The sequence below is a fragment of the Schistocerca gregaria genome, chromosome 6 (genome assembly GCF_023897955.1).
Source record: "Schistocerca gregaria isolate iqSchGreg1 chromosome 6, iqSchGreg1.2, whole genome shotgun sequence".
Classification (NCBI taxonomy): domain Eukaryota; kingdom Metazoa; phylum Arthropoda; class Insecta; order Orthoptera; family Acrididae; genus Schistocerca; species Schistocerca gregaria.
Window position 1 is genome coordinate 439498075 of NC_064925.1, and position 17104 is coordinate 439515178.

At 38.2% G+C, this 17104-nt stretch overlaps 1 protein-coding gene across 1 annotated transcript in view; it reads left to right on the top strand.

Annotated features, from left to right (window-relative positions):
* The window catches only part of LOC126277983 (dystrobrevin beta), a gene marked incomplete in the record, with an annotated part of 561627 nt that overhangs the window by 478773 nt on the left and 65750 nt on the right, over positions 1 to 17104 (top strand). The window contains 1 exon segment of the mRNA XM_049977648.1: positions 11540 to 11661. Within this exon segment, the coding sequence (XP_049833605.1) occupies positions 11540 to 11661 (122 nt within the window).

Consider the following 17104-nt stretch of genomic DNA (forward strand, 5'->3'; position numbering starts at 1 on the left):
CACTTTCCTTTTTTTGCATTTTGGTAAAATGGTACCATATATTTCTTGAATTTCTACTAGATGAAGGTGGTGTGGTTGATGTATTATCATGCAGCACTACAAAGTACATTGGAAAAAATTAAATTATTTATCTTAAGATAGACCTTTCAAATAGAAAAAAAACTTAAAATGAGAATAAATGTACATGCAGTGCATTTTATAATCATAATTTATAGAGTGGAATGTAGGTCATTGTGATCTGCAAAACCTAGACTCAGTTATGAAGTTTGTATCATATAGGAAAAGGTCTAAAATCTTCATAGTGAAGAGGAAACCTGCAAAGACAAGTTTGACAATATGCGAGGATCTCACTTATGGGAGATTAAAGTTTTTGAACAGTGTGATATCCAAATTTGTGCTCTACATCATGTGGGCAAGTGATGGCAGGATATTGGCAGGGTTAAGAGACAGAGAAAAGATCAGTTAGCAGTGGAAATGAACTTGAAACCCTGGGCTTTAGGAGCTAAGAAGTTGTAAGCTCATGCAGCCACTGCTTCCATTAATGCCTCTGTGTTGTCACTTCATAACATAGTTGGCCATAATGTACTTAAGTATTTATTGATTAACTGATTTCATGCCTCTTATCATTACTTTTTATTTACATTAGCAATTCCTATTGTAATTTAGTCATACTTCAATACACTGTTCAGCAACTGTATCATATCTTCGGTGTTAATTACCGTCGTCATAACTAACATTGAAATAATCCCTGACACCATTCTTATTAATTTGCTTATGCTACTTTTTCGCATTCAGATTACTTTTGTTCTTATTGAGACTCATTTTCCTGCCTCTACTTTCCACATCACATGACTGCTGAAGAACAAACTGACCTAGGCTGCACCATTGCCCTTCCATTCCTACCTGCTCCTCCCACATCCTTTCAGTGCATTCCTCATGATGAGCATTCAGCCACAGCCAGGTGTCATATCTGCCAGCAATATCCTTGTACATTGTACAACTACACGCACACGCACGACACGCACACAGTACTTCCTGCTGCACATGTAATGTTCAGTCATTTCCAACTAATCTCATTAAACTTTGCCATATATTTCAACATTCCATACATGTATACTTCTATTGGATATCTGTCTCTATAAATATAGGCCACATTGTCATAAGACACCACAGAAGTCGTGGAGAAACAGCATATTTACAACCACGCTACAGACATCCCACAGTAAGAAGACAAACATGTCGAATATGTGTTGGTAGCTATCAAATCCCTTGGTGCTTAATTTGTGTCCTTTATGGACCTCTGGAAGCAGGCAGGATGGCCTGTTCCAAACTGCCCTTTCGAGATTCGAATCAACATGTTGTTGTTGTAGTCTTCAGTCCTGAGACTGGTTTGATGCAGCTCTCCATGTTACTCTATCCTGTGCAAGCTCCTTCCTCTCCCAGTACCTACTGCACCTACATCCTTCTGAATCTGCTTAGATATTAATCTCTTGGTCTCCCTCCACAATTTTTACACTCCACGCTGCTCTCCAGTACTAAATTGGTAATCCCTTGATGCCTCAGAACATGTCCTACCAACTGATACCTTCTTCTAGTCAAGTTGTGCCACAAACTTCGCTTCTCCCCAATCCGACTCAATACCTCCTCATTGCTTATGTGATCTACTCCTCTAATCTTCAACATTCTTCTGTAGCACCACATTTCGAAAGCTTCTATTCTCTACTTGTCCGAACTATTTATTGTCTACGTTTCACTTCCATACATGGCCACACTTCATACAAATACTTTCAGAAGCGACTTTCTGACACTTAAATCTATACTCGATGTTAACAAATTTCTCTTCTTCAGAAATGCTTTCCTTGCCATTGCCAGTCTACATTTATATCCTCTCTACTTCAACCATCATCAGTTAGTTTGCTCCACAAATAGCAAAACTCGTCTACTACATTAAGTGTCTCATCGCCTAATCTAATCCCTCAGCATCACCTGATTTAATTTTACTACATTCCATTATCCTTGTTTTGCTTTTGTTGAAGTTTACCTTATATCCTCCTTTCAAGACACTATCCATTCTGTTCAGCTGCTCTTCCAGGTCCTTTGCTGTCTCTGAGGTTTGCCGACGACACTGTAATTCTGTCAAAGTTTTTATTTCTTCTCCATGGATTTTAATTCCTACTCCAATTTTTTATTTTGTTTCCTTTACTGCTTGCTCATTATACAGATTGAATAACATCGGGTATAGGCTACAACCCTGTCTCACTCCCTTCCCAACCATTGCTTCCCTTTCATGCCTCTGCCATCTGGTTTCTGTTCAAATTGTAAATACCCTTTTGCTCCCTGCATTTGACCCCTGCCACATTCAGAATTTGAAAGAGAGTATTCCAGTCAACATTGTCAAAAGCTTTCTTTAAGTCTGCAAATGCTAGAAAGCTTTCTGGTTTCCCTTCTTTCCTTAGAACGGGATTTCCATCTGAGCTCTTGATATTCATACAAATGGCTCTCTTTTCTCCAAAGGTCTCTTTAATTTTCCTAGTGAGATTAGCCTCTACATCCTTACATTTGTCCTCTAGCCACGCCTACTTAGCCATTTTGCACTTCCTGCCGATATCATTTTTGAGACGTTTGTATTCCTTTTTGCCTGCTTCATTTACTACATTTTTATATTTTCTCCTTTCATGAATTAAATTTAATATATTTTGTCTTATGCAAGGATTTCTACTAGCCCTCGTCTTTTACCCACTTGATCCTCTGCTGCCTTCACTATTTCATCCTCAAAGCTACCCATTCTTATTCTACTGTATTTCTTTCCCCCATTCCTTTCAGTCATTCCCTAATGCTCTCCCTGAAACACTCTACAACCTCTGTTTCTGTTGGTGTATCCTGGTCCCATCTCATTCAATTTCCACCTTTTTACAGTTTCTTCAGTTTTAATCTACAGTTCATAACCAATAGATTGTGGTCAGGGTCCACATCTGCTCTTGGAAATGTCTTATAATTTAAAACTTGGTTCCTAAATCTGTCTTACCATTAGATAATCTTTCTGAAGCCTTCCAGGATCTCCAGGCCTCTTCCATGCATACAGCCTTCTTTCATGATTCTTGAACCAAGTGTTAGCTATGATTAAGTTGTGCTCTGTGCAAAATTCTACCAGGCAGCTTCCTCTTTCATTTCTTACCACCATTCCATATTCACCTACTATGTTTCCTTCTCTTCCTTTTCCTACTGTCGAATTCCAGTCACCCATGACTATTAAATTTTTGTCTCCTTTCACTATTTGAATAATTTCTTTTATATAATCATTCATTTCCTCAATCTCTTAATCATCTGCAGAGCTAGTTGGCATATCAACTTGTACTACTGTAGTAGGTGTGGGCTTCGTATCTATCTTGGCCACAATAATGCGTTCACTATGCTGTTTGTAGTAGCTTACCTGCACTCCTATTTTTTTTTTATTCATTATTAAACCTACTCCTGCATTACCCCTATTTGATTTTGTGTTTATAACCCTGTATTCACCTGACCAAAAGTCTTGTTCCTCTTGCCACCAAACATCACTAATTCCCACTATATCCTACGTTAACCTATCCATTTCCCTTTTTAAGTTTTCTAACCTACCTGCCCAATTAAGGGATCTGACATTCCACACTCCGATCCGTAGAACACCAGTTTTCTTTCTCCTGATAATGACATTCTCCTGAGTAGTCCCCACCCGGAGATCCGAATGGGGGACTATTCTACCTCCGGAATATTTTACCCAAGAGGACGCCATCATCATTTAACCATAAAGTAAAGCTGCATGCCCTCAGGAAAAATTACAGTTTTAGTTTCCCCTTGCTTTCAGCCGTTCTCAGTACCAGCACAGCAAAGCCATTTTGGTTAGTGTTAAAAGGAGCATAGGATCATACAATTAATGCTGGTGATATTGATATTAATTCTTTGTCCCTTCACTGTGAAATTTAAGAACTTACTTTCTTCTTCAAATGTGATGCTACTTCTGCTTGCACCCACATGTAACACAGCAGACAGCCACACTTTTCATACATGGATTTGCAACAAAATCCACATATTGGTTAGTATTGCTCAAAGATGGAACCTGTAGTATCTGCCCATATCATCATTTTCACAATGTACTCACTAAAATATCAAAGAGATAAGCAGCAACTGATAGCATACAGAGATTCTATGTACATCGAAGAATCTGTACTTGCAGTGGGGGCAGAAGAAAGAATTTGCGAGATGACTTACATTCCATCCCTGGACATAAAAGACAAACTTCATGGATTTATTAACAAACTAACTCATCTATATGATAGAATACTCTCTCCCAGAGACTGGAAACCTGAAGGGGAAACCTGCATGTTGACTTATCAAAGAGCTAAAATGGCTCGTGAATCTCGGAGATGCTGCACATCATACTTAAAAGTAACCATGTACTCTTGAAAATCAAATTGATTACAAGCAGAAAGGGAACAGAGGCAATCGATCTGAGAGAAATAACAACACAGTCATGCCAATACATTAATCCACAGGCAGATCAGATATTGTATGGAAAAATATGTGAGATCTAAGTATAGGCAGAGTTCAAGCTGGAGCTTGAACTCATTGTCCCAATTTAGGAACTAAATGAGCACTTCTCTTTAGTGGCAACCATCATAGAACTGTAAATAAATTCAGATTTATTACTTGTTCCACAGAGGTAAATGACAGTATTCACAAAAAAATTCTCTCTTATTGTGACAATGCTGTTGAAACATCCATTGCGGATATCAGATCAGCATCTACTGTACAGGACAGCATCACAGTTCAAAAGATCAAGCTTATTATTGACCTCCTGCTGCTCGTGCTAACTACAGTTCATATCTTCCCTAGACCTGAAGGAACTTGCCTGGACAACACAGCAGAAATACTCATTCCCATCAGAGTGAAAACCTGCCTTCCAGGCATTACCACCCAAACAATTTCTGTAAGTCCTTTTAAGTACCAGGAACCCGACTGGGATGGTCTCCCTCACTATAACAGAAGACTAACTCTGCCAGGCACTTAAATGTGATTTGCACAGTATCCATGTAGGACATATCCAGCATCAAAAGATTATTAATAACATATTATTTAAAGAATAATGATGTCTGCCTATGTTCTGAATGCACCAATTACCTCTTTGTAATTAAGTACCTTACCATATGTTCCTCATTCCCCGAAACCTCTAGCTGCAGCATTACATCTGAATTTATCTCCTTTAGGTCTCACTGTGTCATAAAAGCTCACCTTTTACACCCGTAAATACTTTTTAGTATCATCTGCTGTCATTGTTATCATTACTACCAGTGGTAGCATAGCAAGTATCATTGCTATTAGTTCCTAGTCAGTTCTGTTATTCCAAATAGCATTGGATAAATTGAAATATTCTTTTGAATCATTTTCAGTACTATTTAATTTCATTATTGCATATCATGCAAAACAAAACAACATAAATAAAGATCTGGAAGAAAATAATGTGCACGAAGGAGAGGAAGAGACAACAGCAGATGGAATAGAAATGAAAGAATGGGAAGATGCAGTGTGTAAAATGAAAAATAGAAAAACGCCACACAGTGATGGAATCAACATGGAACTGTTTAAATATGCATGTCATACACAGAAATCCAGATTTTTTTATTTATTTATTTTTTTCCGCAATTACATTAACTGATGCAAGAGAAATAAGAAAATTACAGAGGACTGGAAATTAGCTACAGTCATACCTGGTGTTCATTATTAGACGAATCATTGAGAAACACAGATTTCAGTAGAAAGGCGTGTTTAATATTCCATACTATGTGAAAGTTTTCAATAAAGCAAATAGAGAGGAGCTATAACAGATACTGAACAAGAGAGGAATATCTCTATGCACAACAAAACTAGTAAAAAGCTTGTACCAAGGGTCAGTTCCTTTGCAATCCACTACGAGTGAGCAGTTACTGAAGACCGCAGCTTGTGTGCGTCATGTGATTGCCGACAACATGCCAGTGTTGTGAGTTGAATGCTACACCAAAGTATGAGAAATCAGAACTGTCTCAAGAGTATGTAAACATTTTGTTGGGCTTCTGAAATTTATGATTTTCTTTTCAAATCCAGTGATATACATCGCAGTCAAGTGCATTCAGAAAAATTATTTTTCTTTACTTTCTATTTGTTCCATGGCTGAGAAAAGGTGTAATAAGATACACGAATCCAAGTTGCTGAAACATTAATATTTGTCCTCAGTTTTCACATGCACATTTCGTAGATTTATAGGCTGCTTTTTTTATCTACTTTGAAATTTATCTTATTCTTTACATTGCTATGACTAGGGACACTCTATTCCTATTAGTAGAAGCCAAGTGAAGCCATACTTGGTGCTCAGGGCATTGCAAGTCAAAATTTTATTCAAATAAAAATCTCTGAAAGAGGAGTTCCATATGACCTCTCGTTGCCTGTAACCACGTATAAATTTCAGCATGCTCTCTTTGGAGTCAAGAGACATCATTGCACATAAATTGTCTTAAAGCGTAATCACAACATAACACACAACACACACGAGCACCAGCTGGTGCCTTGTAGACAGCACAGAAGATTCTCACCAAACCTAGGAACCAAAGCTCTATAATGCATACCCTCAATTTCAACGCAACTGTGCATGCATTCATGTGCTGTAGGAAATATGGAACACATGCACATGAACAGAAAAAGTCATCATGTAGATGCAACTTCAGTTTCACATTCTGTGACATAGTCGCAGATATAAACAGTGATCCAGGTAAACAGTGATCCAGGTACGGTCAAATGGTTTTTTTATTCCAGGTTTTGATCACAATATTAAGTCATTCAGTGATGACTGGTTTCAGTCAGTAATGACCATCTTCAGATCTGCCATTATGGCTTTATCACATTAGGACATGGTGTAGAACAGGTCTGAAGATGGTAATTACTGATTGAAACTGGTCATCGTCTTCGTTGAAGGACTTAATACTGCGATCAAAGTCTGGAATTAAAAAAAAAAAATTTAAAAAAATTTAAAAAAATTGCAACTTCAGTTTGTGCATGATTACAGTCATAAGTAATTAAAAACAAAGAACTTAATTTATTCATTGTATCTCTGTTCAGTGATTGGCTGATTGAATCATTTTTTGAGGGAATTGACATACAGAAACAACACTTTTTCAGTATATAGAAGATGGCTGTAGTAATTACATTTGGTGTTACACATAGAACATCCCGTAGAAAGCCCCTTATGCAGATCCATATTTGGAAACCTGTTGTACATATACACACATACATTAATCCTTGTTCCATATGTCATGAATATGACATTTCGTAATGATGTGGAATGTGACACTTAAACATGAGTTTTCTTTAGAAAAAATAATTATTTTTTTATTTTATTTTTAACGGTTACTATTTCATATCTAAGAATTCATCTATTGAGTAGAAGGAGTCGTCATTCAGAAATTCTTTTAATACTCTTTGGCAAATGACCAAAGATTTTTGTGGGAGCATAATTCACCCCTTTCTTTGCCAAAGTGAGATTTAATCCACACTTGTGAAGATCATCCTTTCTTCTAGTGTTGTAGATATGTGCTTTGCTGCTGTTTATGAATTGGGATGGGTTATTAATGACAAATTTCATAGGTGAATATATGTATTGCAAAGGTACTCTGAATATACTGAGTTCCTTAAATAAATGTGTGCAAGGTGATCTTTGGTGGACCCCAGCTACTATTCTGATTATACACTTTTGTACAATGAATACTTTCACTCTTAATGATGACTGCCCCAAAATATGATGTTATATGAAAGCAGTGAATGAAAATAGGCATAGTAGGCTAATTTTACTGATATGTTTATCACAAAAATTTGGAATGACCCTAATAGCATAAGTAGCTGAACCTAATCGTTTCAGCTGATCATCGATGTGCTTCTTCCAATTCAATTTCTCATCACTGCACACACCCAGGAATTTCGAGTATTCTGCCTTAGCAACAGGTGACTGTTCGTTGTCTATATTTATAAATGTGTTAAGCCATTTACTGTATAGAATTGTGTAAACTGTTTTTCCTCAAAATTTAGTGAGAGACCATTTGCAGAGAACCACTTAATAATTTTCTGAAAGACATTATTTACAGTTACCTCAGCTATTTCTTGCTTATTGGGTGCGATTACTAGTATCATCAGCAAAATGAACTAGCTTTGCATCTTCATGAATATAGAGTGGCAAGTCGTTAATATATGTTTAAGAACGATAAGGGATCCAAGACTGAACCCTGTGGCACATCGTTCTTGATTCCTCCCCAGTTAAGGACTTGGCTGATTTTTGCAGACTATCTGTACTGTTAATTTCAGACTTAAACATTCTTCCAGTTAGGCAGGAATTAAATCATTTGTGCACTGTCCCACTCATACCACAATCTAGAAGAATTTTATGATCCATGCCTTTGAGAGATCACAAAATATCCCAGTGGGTGACATTCGGTTATTCAATGCATTTAATATTTGATCAGTGAAACCGTATATAGCATTTTCTGTTGAAATCCTTTCTGAAAACCAAACTGACATTTTGTTAATACTTCATTTTTACAAATATGCTATGCTACTCTTGAATACATTACTTTTTCAAGAATTTTGGATAAAGCTGTCAGAAGTGAGATTGGCAGGTATTTGTTAGCACCAGACCTATCCCCTTTTTTATGCAATCGTTTAAGAAAAACATATTTCAGTCTGCCTGCAAAAAATGCCCTGTTTCAGTGAGCTACTATGTATGTGGCTGAGAAACCTACTTACTTGTTGGGAACAATCTTTTAGTACTCTGTTAGAAATGCGATCAATTCCATGTGAGCTTTTAGTTCCGAGTGAATTTATTATTTTCCTAATTTCAGCAAGAGGGGTGGATTGAATTTCAATTAATCAAATTGTGTAGGTACTGCCTCTTCCATATGCTGCCTTGCATTTTCTAATGAATACCTGGATCCTATTTTCTCTATAACACCTAAAAATGATCATTAAACATGTGATCTACTTCTTACTTCTTGTTAAAAGACATTCCATTGCGTTTGATACCAATGCAGTCTTTCTGTACTCTTGGTTGCCCTGTTTCCCTTTTAACAATATTCCAAATTGTTTTAATTTTATTATCAAATGTGCTAATCTCAGACATAATGCACATACTTCTGGATTTTTTCATAACTTTTTAAATACAGTGCAGTAGTTGGCAGCATGTTCAGCAACAGGGTGGTCCACTTGTTTCTTGGCCACAGTTTGTCGGTGGCCACTCATGCAGACAGACAGCTTGTTGATTGTCATACCTACATAGAATGCAGCTCAGGCCTTATCTTTCCAGTCTCCCACCACCTCCCAAAGTCCCACTGTCCGGCCACAGAGGAGCACTCCCCTCATAACGCAGTTACCACCCAGGACTAGAGCAACTGAATTATATTCTCTGTCAGGGTTCCGATTACCTCTCGTCATGCCCTGAAATGAGAAATGCCCTGCCCACAATCCTTCTCACCCCTCCCACAGTGGTATTCTGCCATCCACCAAACCTACACAATATATTCGTCCATCCTTACACAACCCCTGCTCCCAATCCCTTACATCATACCCCTGTGACAGACCTATGTGCGAGACCTGTCTCGTACATCCTCCCATCACCACCTACTCCAGTCCAGTCACCAATATCAAGTATCCCATCACAGCAGGGCTACGTGTGAAACCATTCATGTATTATGCAAGCTAAGCTGCAACCACTGTGCTGCATTCTATGTAGGCATGACAACCAACAAGCTGTCTGTCCACATGACTGGCCACCGACAAACTGTGGCCAAGAAAAAAGTGGACCAACCTGTTGCTAAACACGCTGCCAACCATGATATCCTTCATTTCAGTGATGCCATATAGATCATTCCCACCAACACCAGCTTTTCTGAATTGTACAGTGGGAACTTTCCCTGCAATATATCCTTCATTCCCGTAACCCTCCTGGCCTCAACCTACGTTAGTCACTGTCCTCACCGATCCATGGCCCTTTCCTGCTCCGTTCCAACACTATACAGCCATCATTCCACCACCGCACCCAGTCCTTTTTTTTATTTTTTTATTTCTTTCTTTCTTTCTATTTCTCCCCTTTTCCGCCCCCCCCCCCCCCCCCCCCCCGCTACTACTCCCCTGCCTGCCACCCAACAAACAGCACTTCACTGTCCATCATCCCCACCATACTATCCCTCACCCTCCCTGCCCCAGGCTCCTCCTTTCCCCCATCCAGTCACCACTCCCATCATCCACTGGAGCTGCTGCTCACAGTGTGGTTTCAGTTGCCTGAGACTGCAGTTGTGTGTGTGTGTGTGTGTGTGTGTGTGTGTGTGTGTGTGTGTGTGTGTCTACTGTTGACAAAGGTCATTGGCTGAAAGCTTTAAGTGTGAAAATCTTTCTGTTGTGCCTATCTTTGACTCAGCATATCCACTATATGATCATTAGCAACTTTCCTTCTCATAAAATTTTAAAGTGATAAATTTAAAATACAAAGGCTTGCTGAAAGGTAATGCCTCCAAATTTTTACTTTGTTCACAAAATCAGTTGATGTATTATATTTCATGCATAATTACTCAGTTAACTTACCCACTTCACTAAAACGAGTTGCAATCTTCTGTCACCACAGGGATCTGGATCGTCACATGTAACATGCTGGTGTGTAAAATAACTACGCCAGGGTACTGCAAGACCATTAGATAACTGAAAGCATAGATTCAGTGAGTTCCTGGTGGGGTTGGAGATTTTCCCCTCTGAAGGATTGGGTATTGTGTTTTATTTGCATTTGTATCATTGTAACTGATAAGAAAATCGTCTACAGTATGCCATCATATCATTTATCCATAACTGAGGTGGTTGAATAGGCATGGACCAAAAGCCAATAAATGGCAATAAAAAAGCGAATAAATAAAGTTGAGAAGTTTGTCCACACATGAAGCATCATCTCTTAAGCATGACGATGTCAGAACACAGACAAGTGCTGCAGCATCTTCAGCAGTCTGCCACTGTCATCAATCATCCTCTGTGACTGCTGACTTGGTAACATCTAATTTTCATCTGTTCCTAAAACTTAAAGAACACCTCTGAGGACCTCATTTGATAGTAAAGCAGTGCAAGCAGAGGTGAGGTTGTGGCTCCATTAACAAACATTCTACAGTGACAGTAGCAACAAATTGGTATCTTGTTGGGAGGAATGTGGTGACTATGTTGAGAAATAAATATGTAGACATGAAGAATAAAGATGTAGAATGTTAATAAATTCTATTTGATTTTAAAAGCTTTCAGAGTTTTCACAAAAAAATTGGAAGCATTTCTTTTCAGAATGCCCTGACCTGATGCTTGATTGTGATTTTTTTCAGGTGATTCATCACCGCATGAGACATCCAATTTGCTTACTGTTTATGTGCAGCTGCACTTTGTATTGCTTGAAAATCACAAATTCTAATCAATAGGAAGAGAAAATAAAAATTTGATTAATATGTGTGTAATATTTTTCCCATAGCAACAAGGACGAGCAACGTCAGAAGGTAGCTTGAGTCTGGATACATCACAGGCACAGAGAGAGTTGATCAGTCAGCTGGAAGCCAAGAACCGCGAGATCATGCGCGAGATTGCAAGGTTAAGGTATTGCTTGTCAATGTTGTGTCCAGTAGCTAGTTTGCATGAATGACCATCCAACTTACCCCTCCTCTTCATACCATGTGGAAGTTGATGTTATTTAAGAAGGAAATATAAAATTTAAACTTAATTTGTGGAGAGCACTATTTTGATGAGTTTTACAATAATAAAATATGTAAGAAATAAAAAAATTAACATTTATTTTTTCATGTTGCCACAAACTGGAAAGTCTCACTGGATATTTATGCATATAACTTCAAAACCTAATTCAGAGAAATCATATTGAAGATAATTTTCAGCTTGACAAAATGCATTATGTGAGAAACAAGTAAATTTAATAAAAGTATTTTTTAACCAGTTCTTTAAAAGTTCCGTTTGCACTTCCTCACACTTCCAAGAACAGCTTACCAGACACCCACAGTTTGAAATCTGCTAAAGGCATGTAAATAATCAAATTGTGATGGAAGGTTTAAGATCATTTGCTTCCATCTGTATGACCTGTGAAGTACATAAGTTAATTTTATTTGCAGAGCAGTGACTGACATTTTCTACTTTCATTTTAATGAAGTAGGGGTGACTGTGCAGAAGGTAAATAAGACACTTCATTTGTTTCAAGAAGAAAGTATCTTTCTTTCTTCTGGTACATTTGGTAGGCAGAAAATTTCTGAGATGATAAAATTTTATATAGACACAGAATTAAAGCACAGGTGCTTCCTTTCATGGACGTAGTTCCTCCAGGTTACCAGAGTACACTTTGAGGGTGGACATAAAGCCTTAACTTGCCTGTGGTTCACCCTGTTCCAGCTTCCAAACTCCACATCTGTGTGCCACACACTGCCATACTTCAGTTTTCACTGACAAATTTCTCTGTTTTCCTGTTCTGTTGGCATGTTGGGTGGGGAGAATGATATTTGGTAAGTCTCTTGGTATCGTAAATTTCTCTTATTTTCCTGTTGTGGATATTTTGTGATGTGCAGAGGTATGTAATATATTGCTTAAATCTTTTTGGATTGCTAGTTCTTGAAATTGTGGTGGTAAACCTACCACTCATGCACTACTACTCTTGTAGAATTCATACTGTTTTGATGAGCATCCTCAAATCACTCGTGGGTGTAGCAAACAAATCTGTTCTGAAACATGCTTTTGTTATGGTCTTTTTTATCCCTTCTATTAATGCTATCTGGGAAAGGTCCCAGACTGATAAAGTACTCGAGAACCAATTTTATAAGCTGTTTCTTTCATGGAAAATTACATTTCCATATTATTTTTGCAATGGATGTGTGTTGCACAGCTAGTTATGTTCAGTCATTGTACTTTAAATGACTTTAAATATATATTCATAGATATATTTTGATTGTGACTGCTTCCAATGATTTCCACTGGTTAAGTTTAAGGAAAAGTTGGATATTTCGAGTAATTGAACTTTGGCAACAGATGGGCAGTTTTATCCTCTCAGAAATTTTCAGATCTGCAAACCACTAATGTAAAACAATTTGCATCTTTAAAACTTCCCTTATGTTGCAATAAAACCATTTTCTTCATGGTACCCTTTGTTTTTTTCACCATGGGTGCTGGCCCTACTTGATTAACAAGAGAGCTTCAGAGGAAATAGGAGGAAGAAGAGGAGAGAGGTAGTGTTGGGCTGAAGCTGTGAGCCACTCTGAGAGACGAGTTCAGACTACATAACTGGAAGTTTTCTGCTTATTAAAGGCAGCAAACTGAGTTAAAGCCCTGGTCTGAAACACAGTTTTAACCTTACAGGAATGTTTGTTTTTTAATTTTCCCTCTATCGAACAAAGTAGCTTGTGGATTATATCATTTTATTTCTGATAGTATTTTGAGCTCTTGATCCATGGTGTTAACTTTATATTGGAATATCACATACATTCTTCCAGTTAACTAAAATGCTTGGTTTGGCTATTTCTAGAAATGTAAGTAGTTACATGTAGATGTAAAAGTAGCTGACACTGTCTTATGTTTGGTATATACCATGAATACTTTTCATTTTTTCACATTTTGGTAGGCAACAGATATTCCTTTGAATTCATATTACATGTAGTTTTTTTAGCATGCCATCATGTACATCCACTTATTCACCTTTCCTTTAAACAGATGCTTCTAGTAACCAGTTTCATATCTCTTTACTCCCATGAGAACATCTTTTTGGTTAAATTGCCTCATGTGTGATACACAATTTCCTAAGTATCAGTTGTAGTGTTACATTGGTAGAACTAACAGTCAGAGCAGCAAATGGATAAGTTTTGTGAAATCTGCTATATTTTTTTCATCTTTTATTGAATTATGGTTTACATTATATTTTGTAGCATGACAGAATGATCTTATTTTGCATCTGCTTAAAATATTAGATCTGCCACAGTTCTTACATTTCAGAGAATTGTATTTTAGAAAAGAGATATGATACTTATCTGGCATGTGAATATTGGTTTAAAAACATACTCAATCTGTGTTTCAGTTTTGCTGTTCCATGTATTTATGTGGTAAGTGATAGGACACAGACATTATACTTAATTATAAGAAGGCAGTTCCAGCTGTCATAAGAAATAATTTCATAATTCTTATTATTATGTTCTTTCCCCAGTGATTTTTGAGATGGTAATTGTTAAGAGGTATATAAAAGTTCAAGAAAAATATAAGACAAACAAAGAATCATATTAGAAAATATGACCACTCATCATACAGAGAAGTGTGGAGTGATCAATGCAAAAGGTCAGGCAAGTAGTTATTTTCGTGTGTGTGTGTGTGTGTGTGTGTGTGTGTGTGTGTGTGTGTGTGTGTGTGTGTGTGTGTGAGAGAGAGAGAGAGAGAGAGAGAGAGAGAGAGAGAGAGAGAGAGAGAGAGAGAGAGGGAGAGAGAGAGAGAGAGAGATATGAGGAAGTCGGGGGGGGGGGGGGGGGGTGCAGTTGAGAAAAGGGCAAGGATTAAGGAGATTTAGGAGAGGCTGCGATAGTTGGAGAAGAGGATTTGAATTTGGGGACAGACAGGGCTGTTATGTAGCATGTTGTTGTTGTTGTTGTTGTTGTTGTGGTCTTCAGTCCTGAGACTGGTCTGATGCAGCTCTCCATGCTACTCTATCCTGTGCAAGCTTCATCATCTCCCAGTATTCACTGCAACCTACATCCTTCTGAATCTGCCTAGTGTAATCATCTCTTGGTCTCTTATATTCTCCTTTCAAAACACTGTCCATTCCGTTCAACTGCTTTTCCAAGTCCTTTGCTTGCTGACATAATTACAATGTCATCGGCAAACCTCAACGTTTTTATTTCTTCTCCATGGATTTTAATACCTACTGCGAATACATGGAAGAATCCTGGAGATACTAGAAGGTATCACATAGATTATATAATGGTAAGACAGAGATTTAGGAACCAGGTTTTAAATTGTAAGAGATTTCCAGGGGCAGATGTGCACTCTGACTGCAATCTATTGGTTATGAACTGTAGATTAAAACTGAATAAACTACAAAAAGGTGGGAATTTAAGGAGATGGGACCTGGATAAACTGACTAAATCAGAGATTGTACAGAGTTTCAGGGAGAGCATAAGGGAATGGGGGAAAGAAATACAGCAGAAGAAGAATGGGTAGCTTTGAGGGATGAAGTAGTGAAGGGCAGCAGAGGATCAAGTAGATAAAAAGAAGAGGGCTAGTAGAAATCCTTGGATAACAGAAGAAATATTGAATTTAATTAATGAAAGGAGAAAATATAAAAATTCTGTAAATGAAGCAGGCAAAAAGGAATACAAACGTCTCAAAAATGAGATCAACAGGAAGTGCAAAATGGCTAAGCAGGGATGGCTAGAGGACAAATGTAAGGACGTAAAGGCTTTTCTCACTAGGGGTAAGATAGACGCTGCCTAAAGGAAAATTAGAGAGATCTTTGGAGAACCATTTGTATGAATATCAAGAGCTCAGATGGAAACCCAGTTCTAAGCAAAGAAGGGAAAGCAGAAAGGTGGAAGGAGTATATAGAGGGTCAATACAAGGGCGATGTACTGGAGGACAATATTATGGAAATGGAAGAGGATGTAGATGAGGATGAAATGGGAGATATGATACTGTGTGAAGAGTTTGACAGAGCACTGAAAGATCTGAGTCAAAACAAGGCACCGGGAGTAGACAACATTCCATTAGAACTACTGACAACCTTGGGAGAGCCTGTCCTGACAAAACTCTACCATCTGATGAGCAAAATGTATGAGACCGGCGAAATACACTCAGACTTCAAGCAGAATATAATTATTCTGACCCCAAAGAAGCAGGTTGACAGATGTGAAAATTACCCAACTATGAGTTTAATAAGTCACGGCTGCAAAATACTAACGCGCATTCTTTACAGACTAATGGAAAAACTAGTAAAAGCCGACCTCGGGGAAGATCAGTTTGGTTTCTGTAGAAATATTAGAACACGTGAGGCAATACTGACCCTATGACTTATCTTAGAAGCTAGATTAAGGAAAGGTAAACCTACGTTTCTAGCATTTGTAGACTTAGAGAAAGCTTTTGACAATGTTGACTGGAATACTCTTTCAAATTCTAAAGGTGGCAGGGGTCAAATGCAGGGAGCGAAAGGCTATTTACAATTTGTACAGAAACCAGAAGGTGGTTATATGAATCGAGGGACATGAAAGGGAAGCAGTGGTTGGAAGGGAGTGAGACAGGGTTAGCAGTGAGGGAAAGAAAAGAAAATTTTGGAGTAGGTATTAAAATCTATGGAGAAGAAATAAAAACTTTGAGGTTCGCCAGTGATATTGTAATTCTGTTAGAGACAGCAAAGGACCTGGAAGAGCAGTTAAACGAAATGGACAGTGTCTTGAAAGGAGGATATAAGACGAATATCAACAAAAGCAAAATGAGGATAATGGACTGCAGGGGGTGTTACGTAGCATAGGAATACAGGTAAAATGGGAGAGTGTGAGAGGGACAGGGTTTAAAATGGAGTAGACAACTATAAAAATATGTGTGGAGGAGGTTTAGACTCGTGTATCATGGATCATTTTCACTTGTGTCAGCTTATAGAGCTGTAGCCCAACCTTCATGCAGCTTTCGCCTCTGCAGTCCTCGAAACGGTCTGGAGCATCATGTCCTACATAGAGTTGTACATAGTTGAGCTGTCTGTGTCACACTATTTTTATCCTTTTTCATATCTCTCTCTCTCTCTCTCTCTCTCTCTCTCTCTCTCTCTCCCCCCCCCCCCTCTCCCCTCCCTCCCCCCCTACCCTTCTTATTACTACTTTCTACTTTTGCATTTGTCTCGCATTTGTGCCAAGAGTGCAGCTCAACTGGTGCTATTCAGCTGTCAAACAGCTGTCTTGCATAGGTGGGAAGAGTTACCTGCTTCTGGTTTGTGTGTGTGTTTGTGTGTGTGTGTGTGTGTGTGTGTGTGTGTGTGTGTGTGTGTGGGCGCGCGCACACCCACGCATGTACATACAAT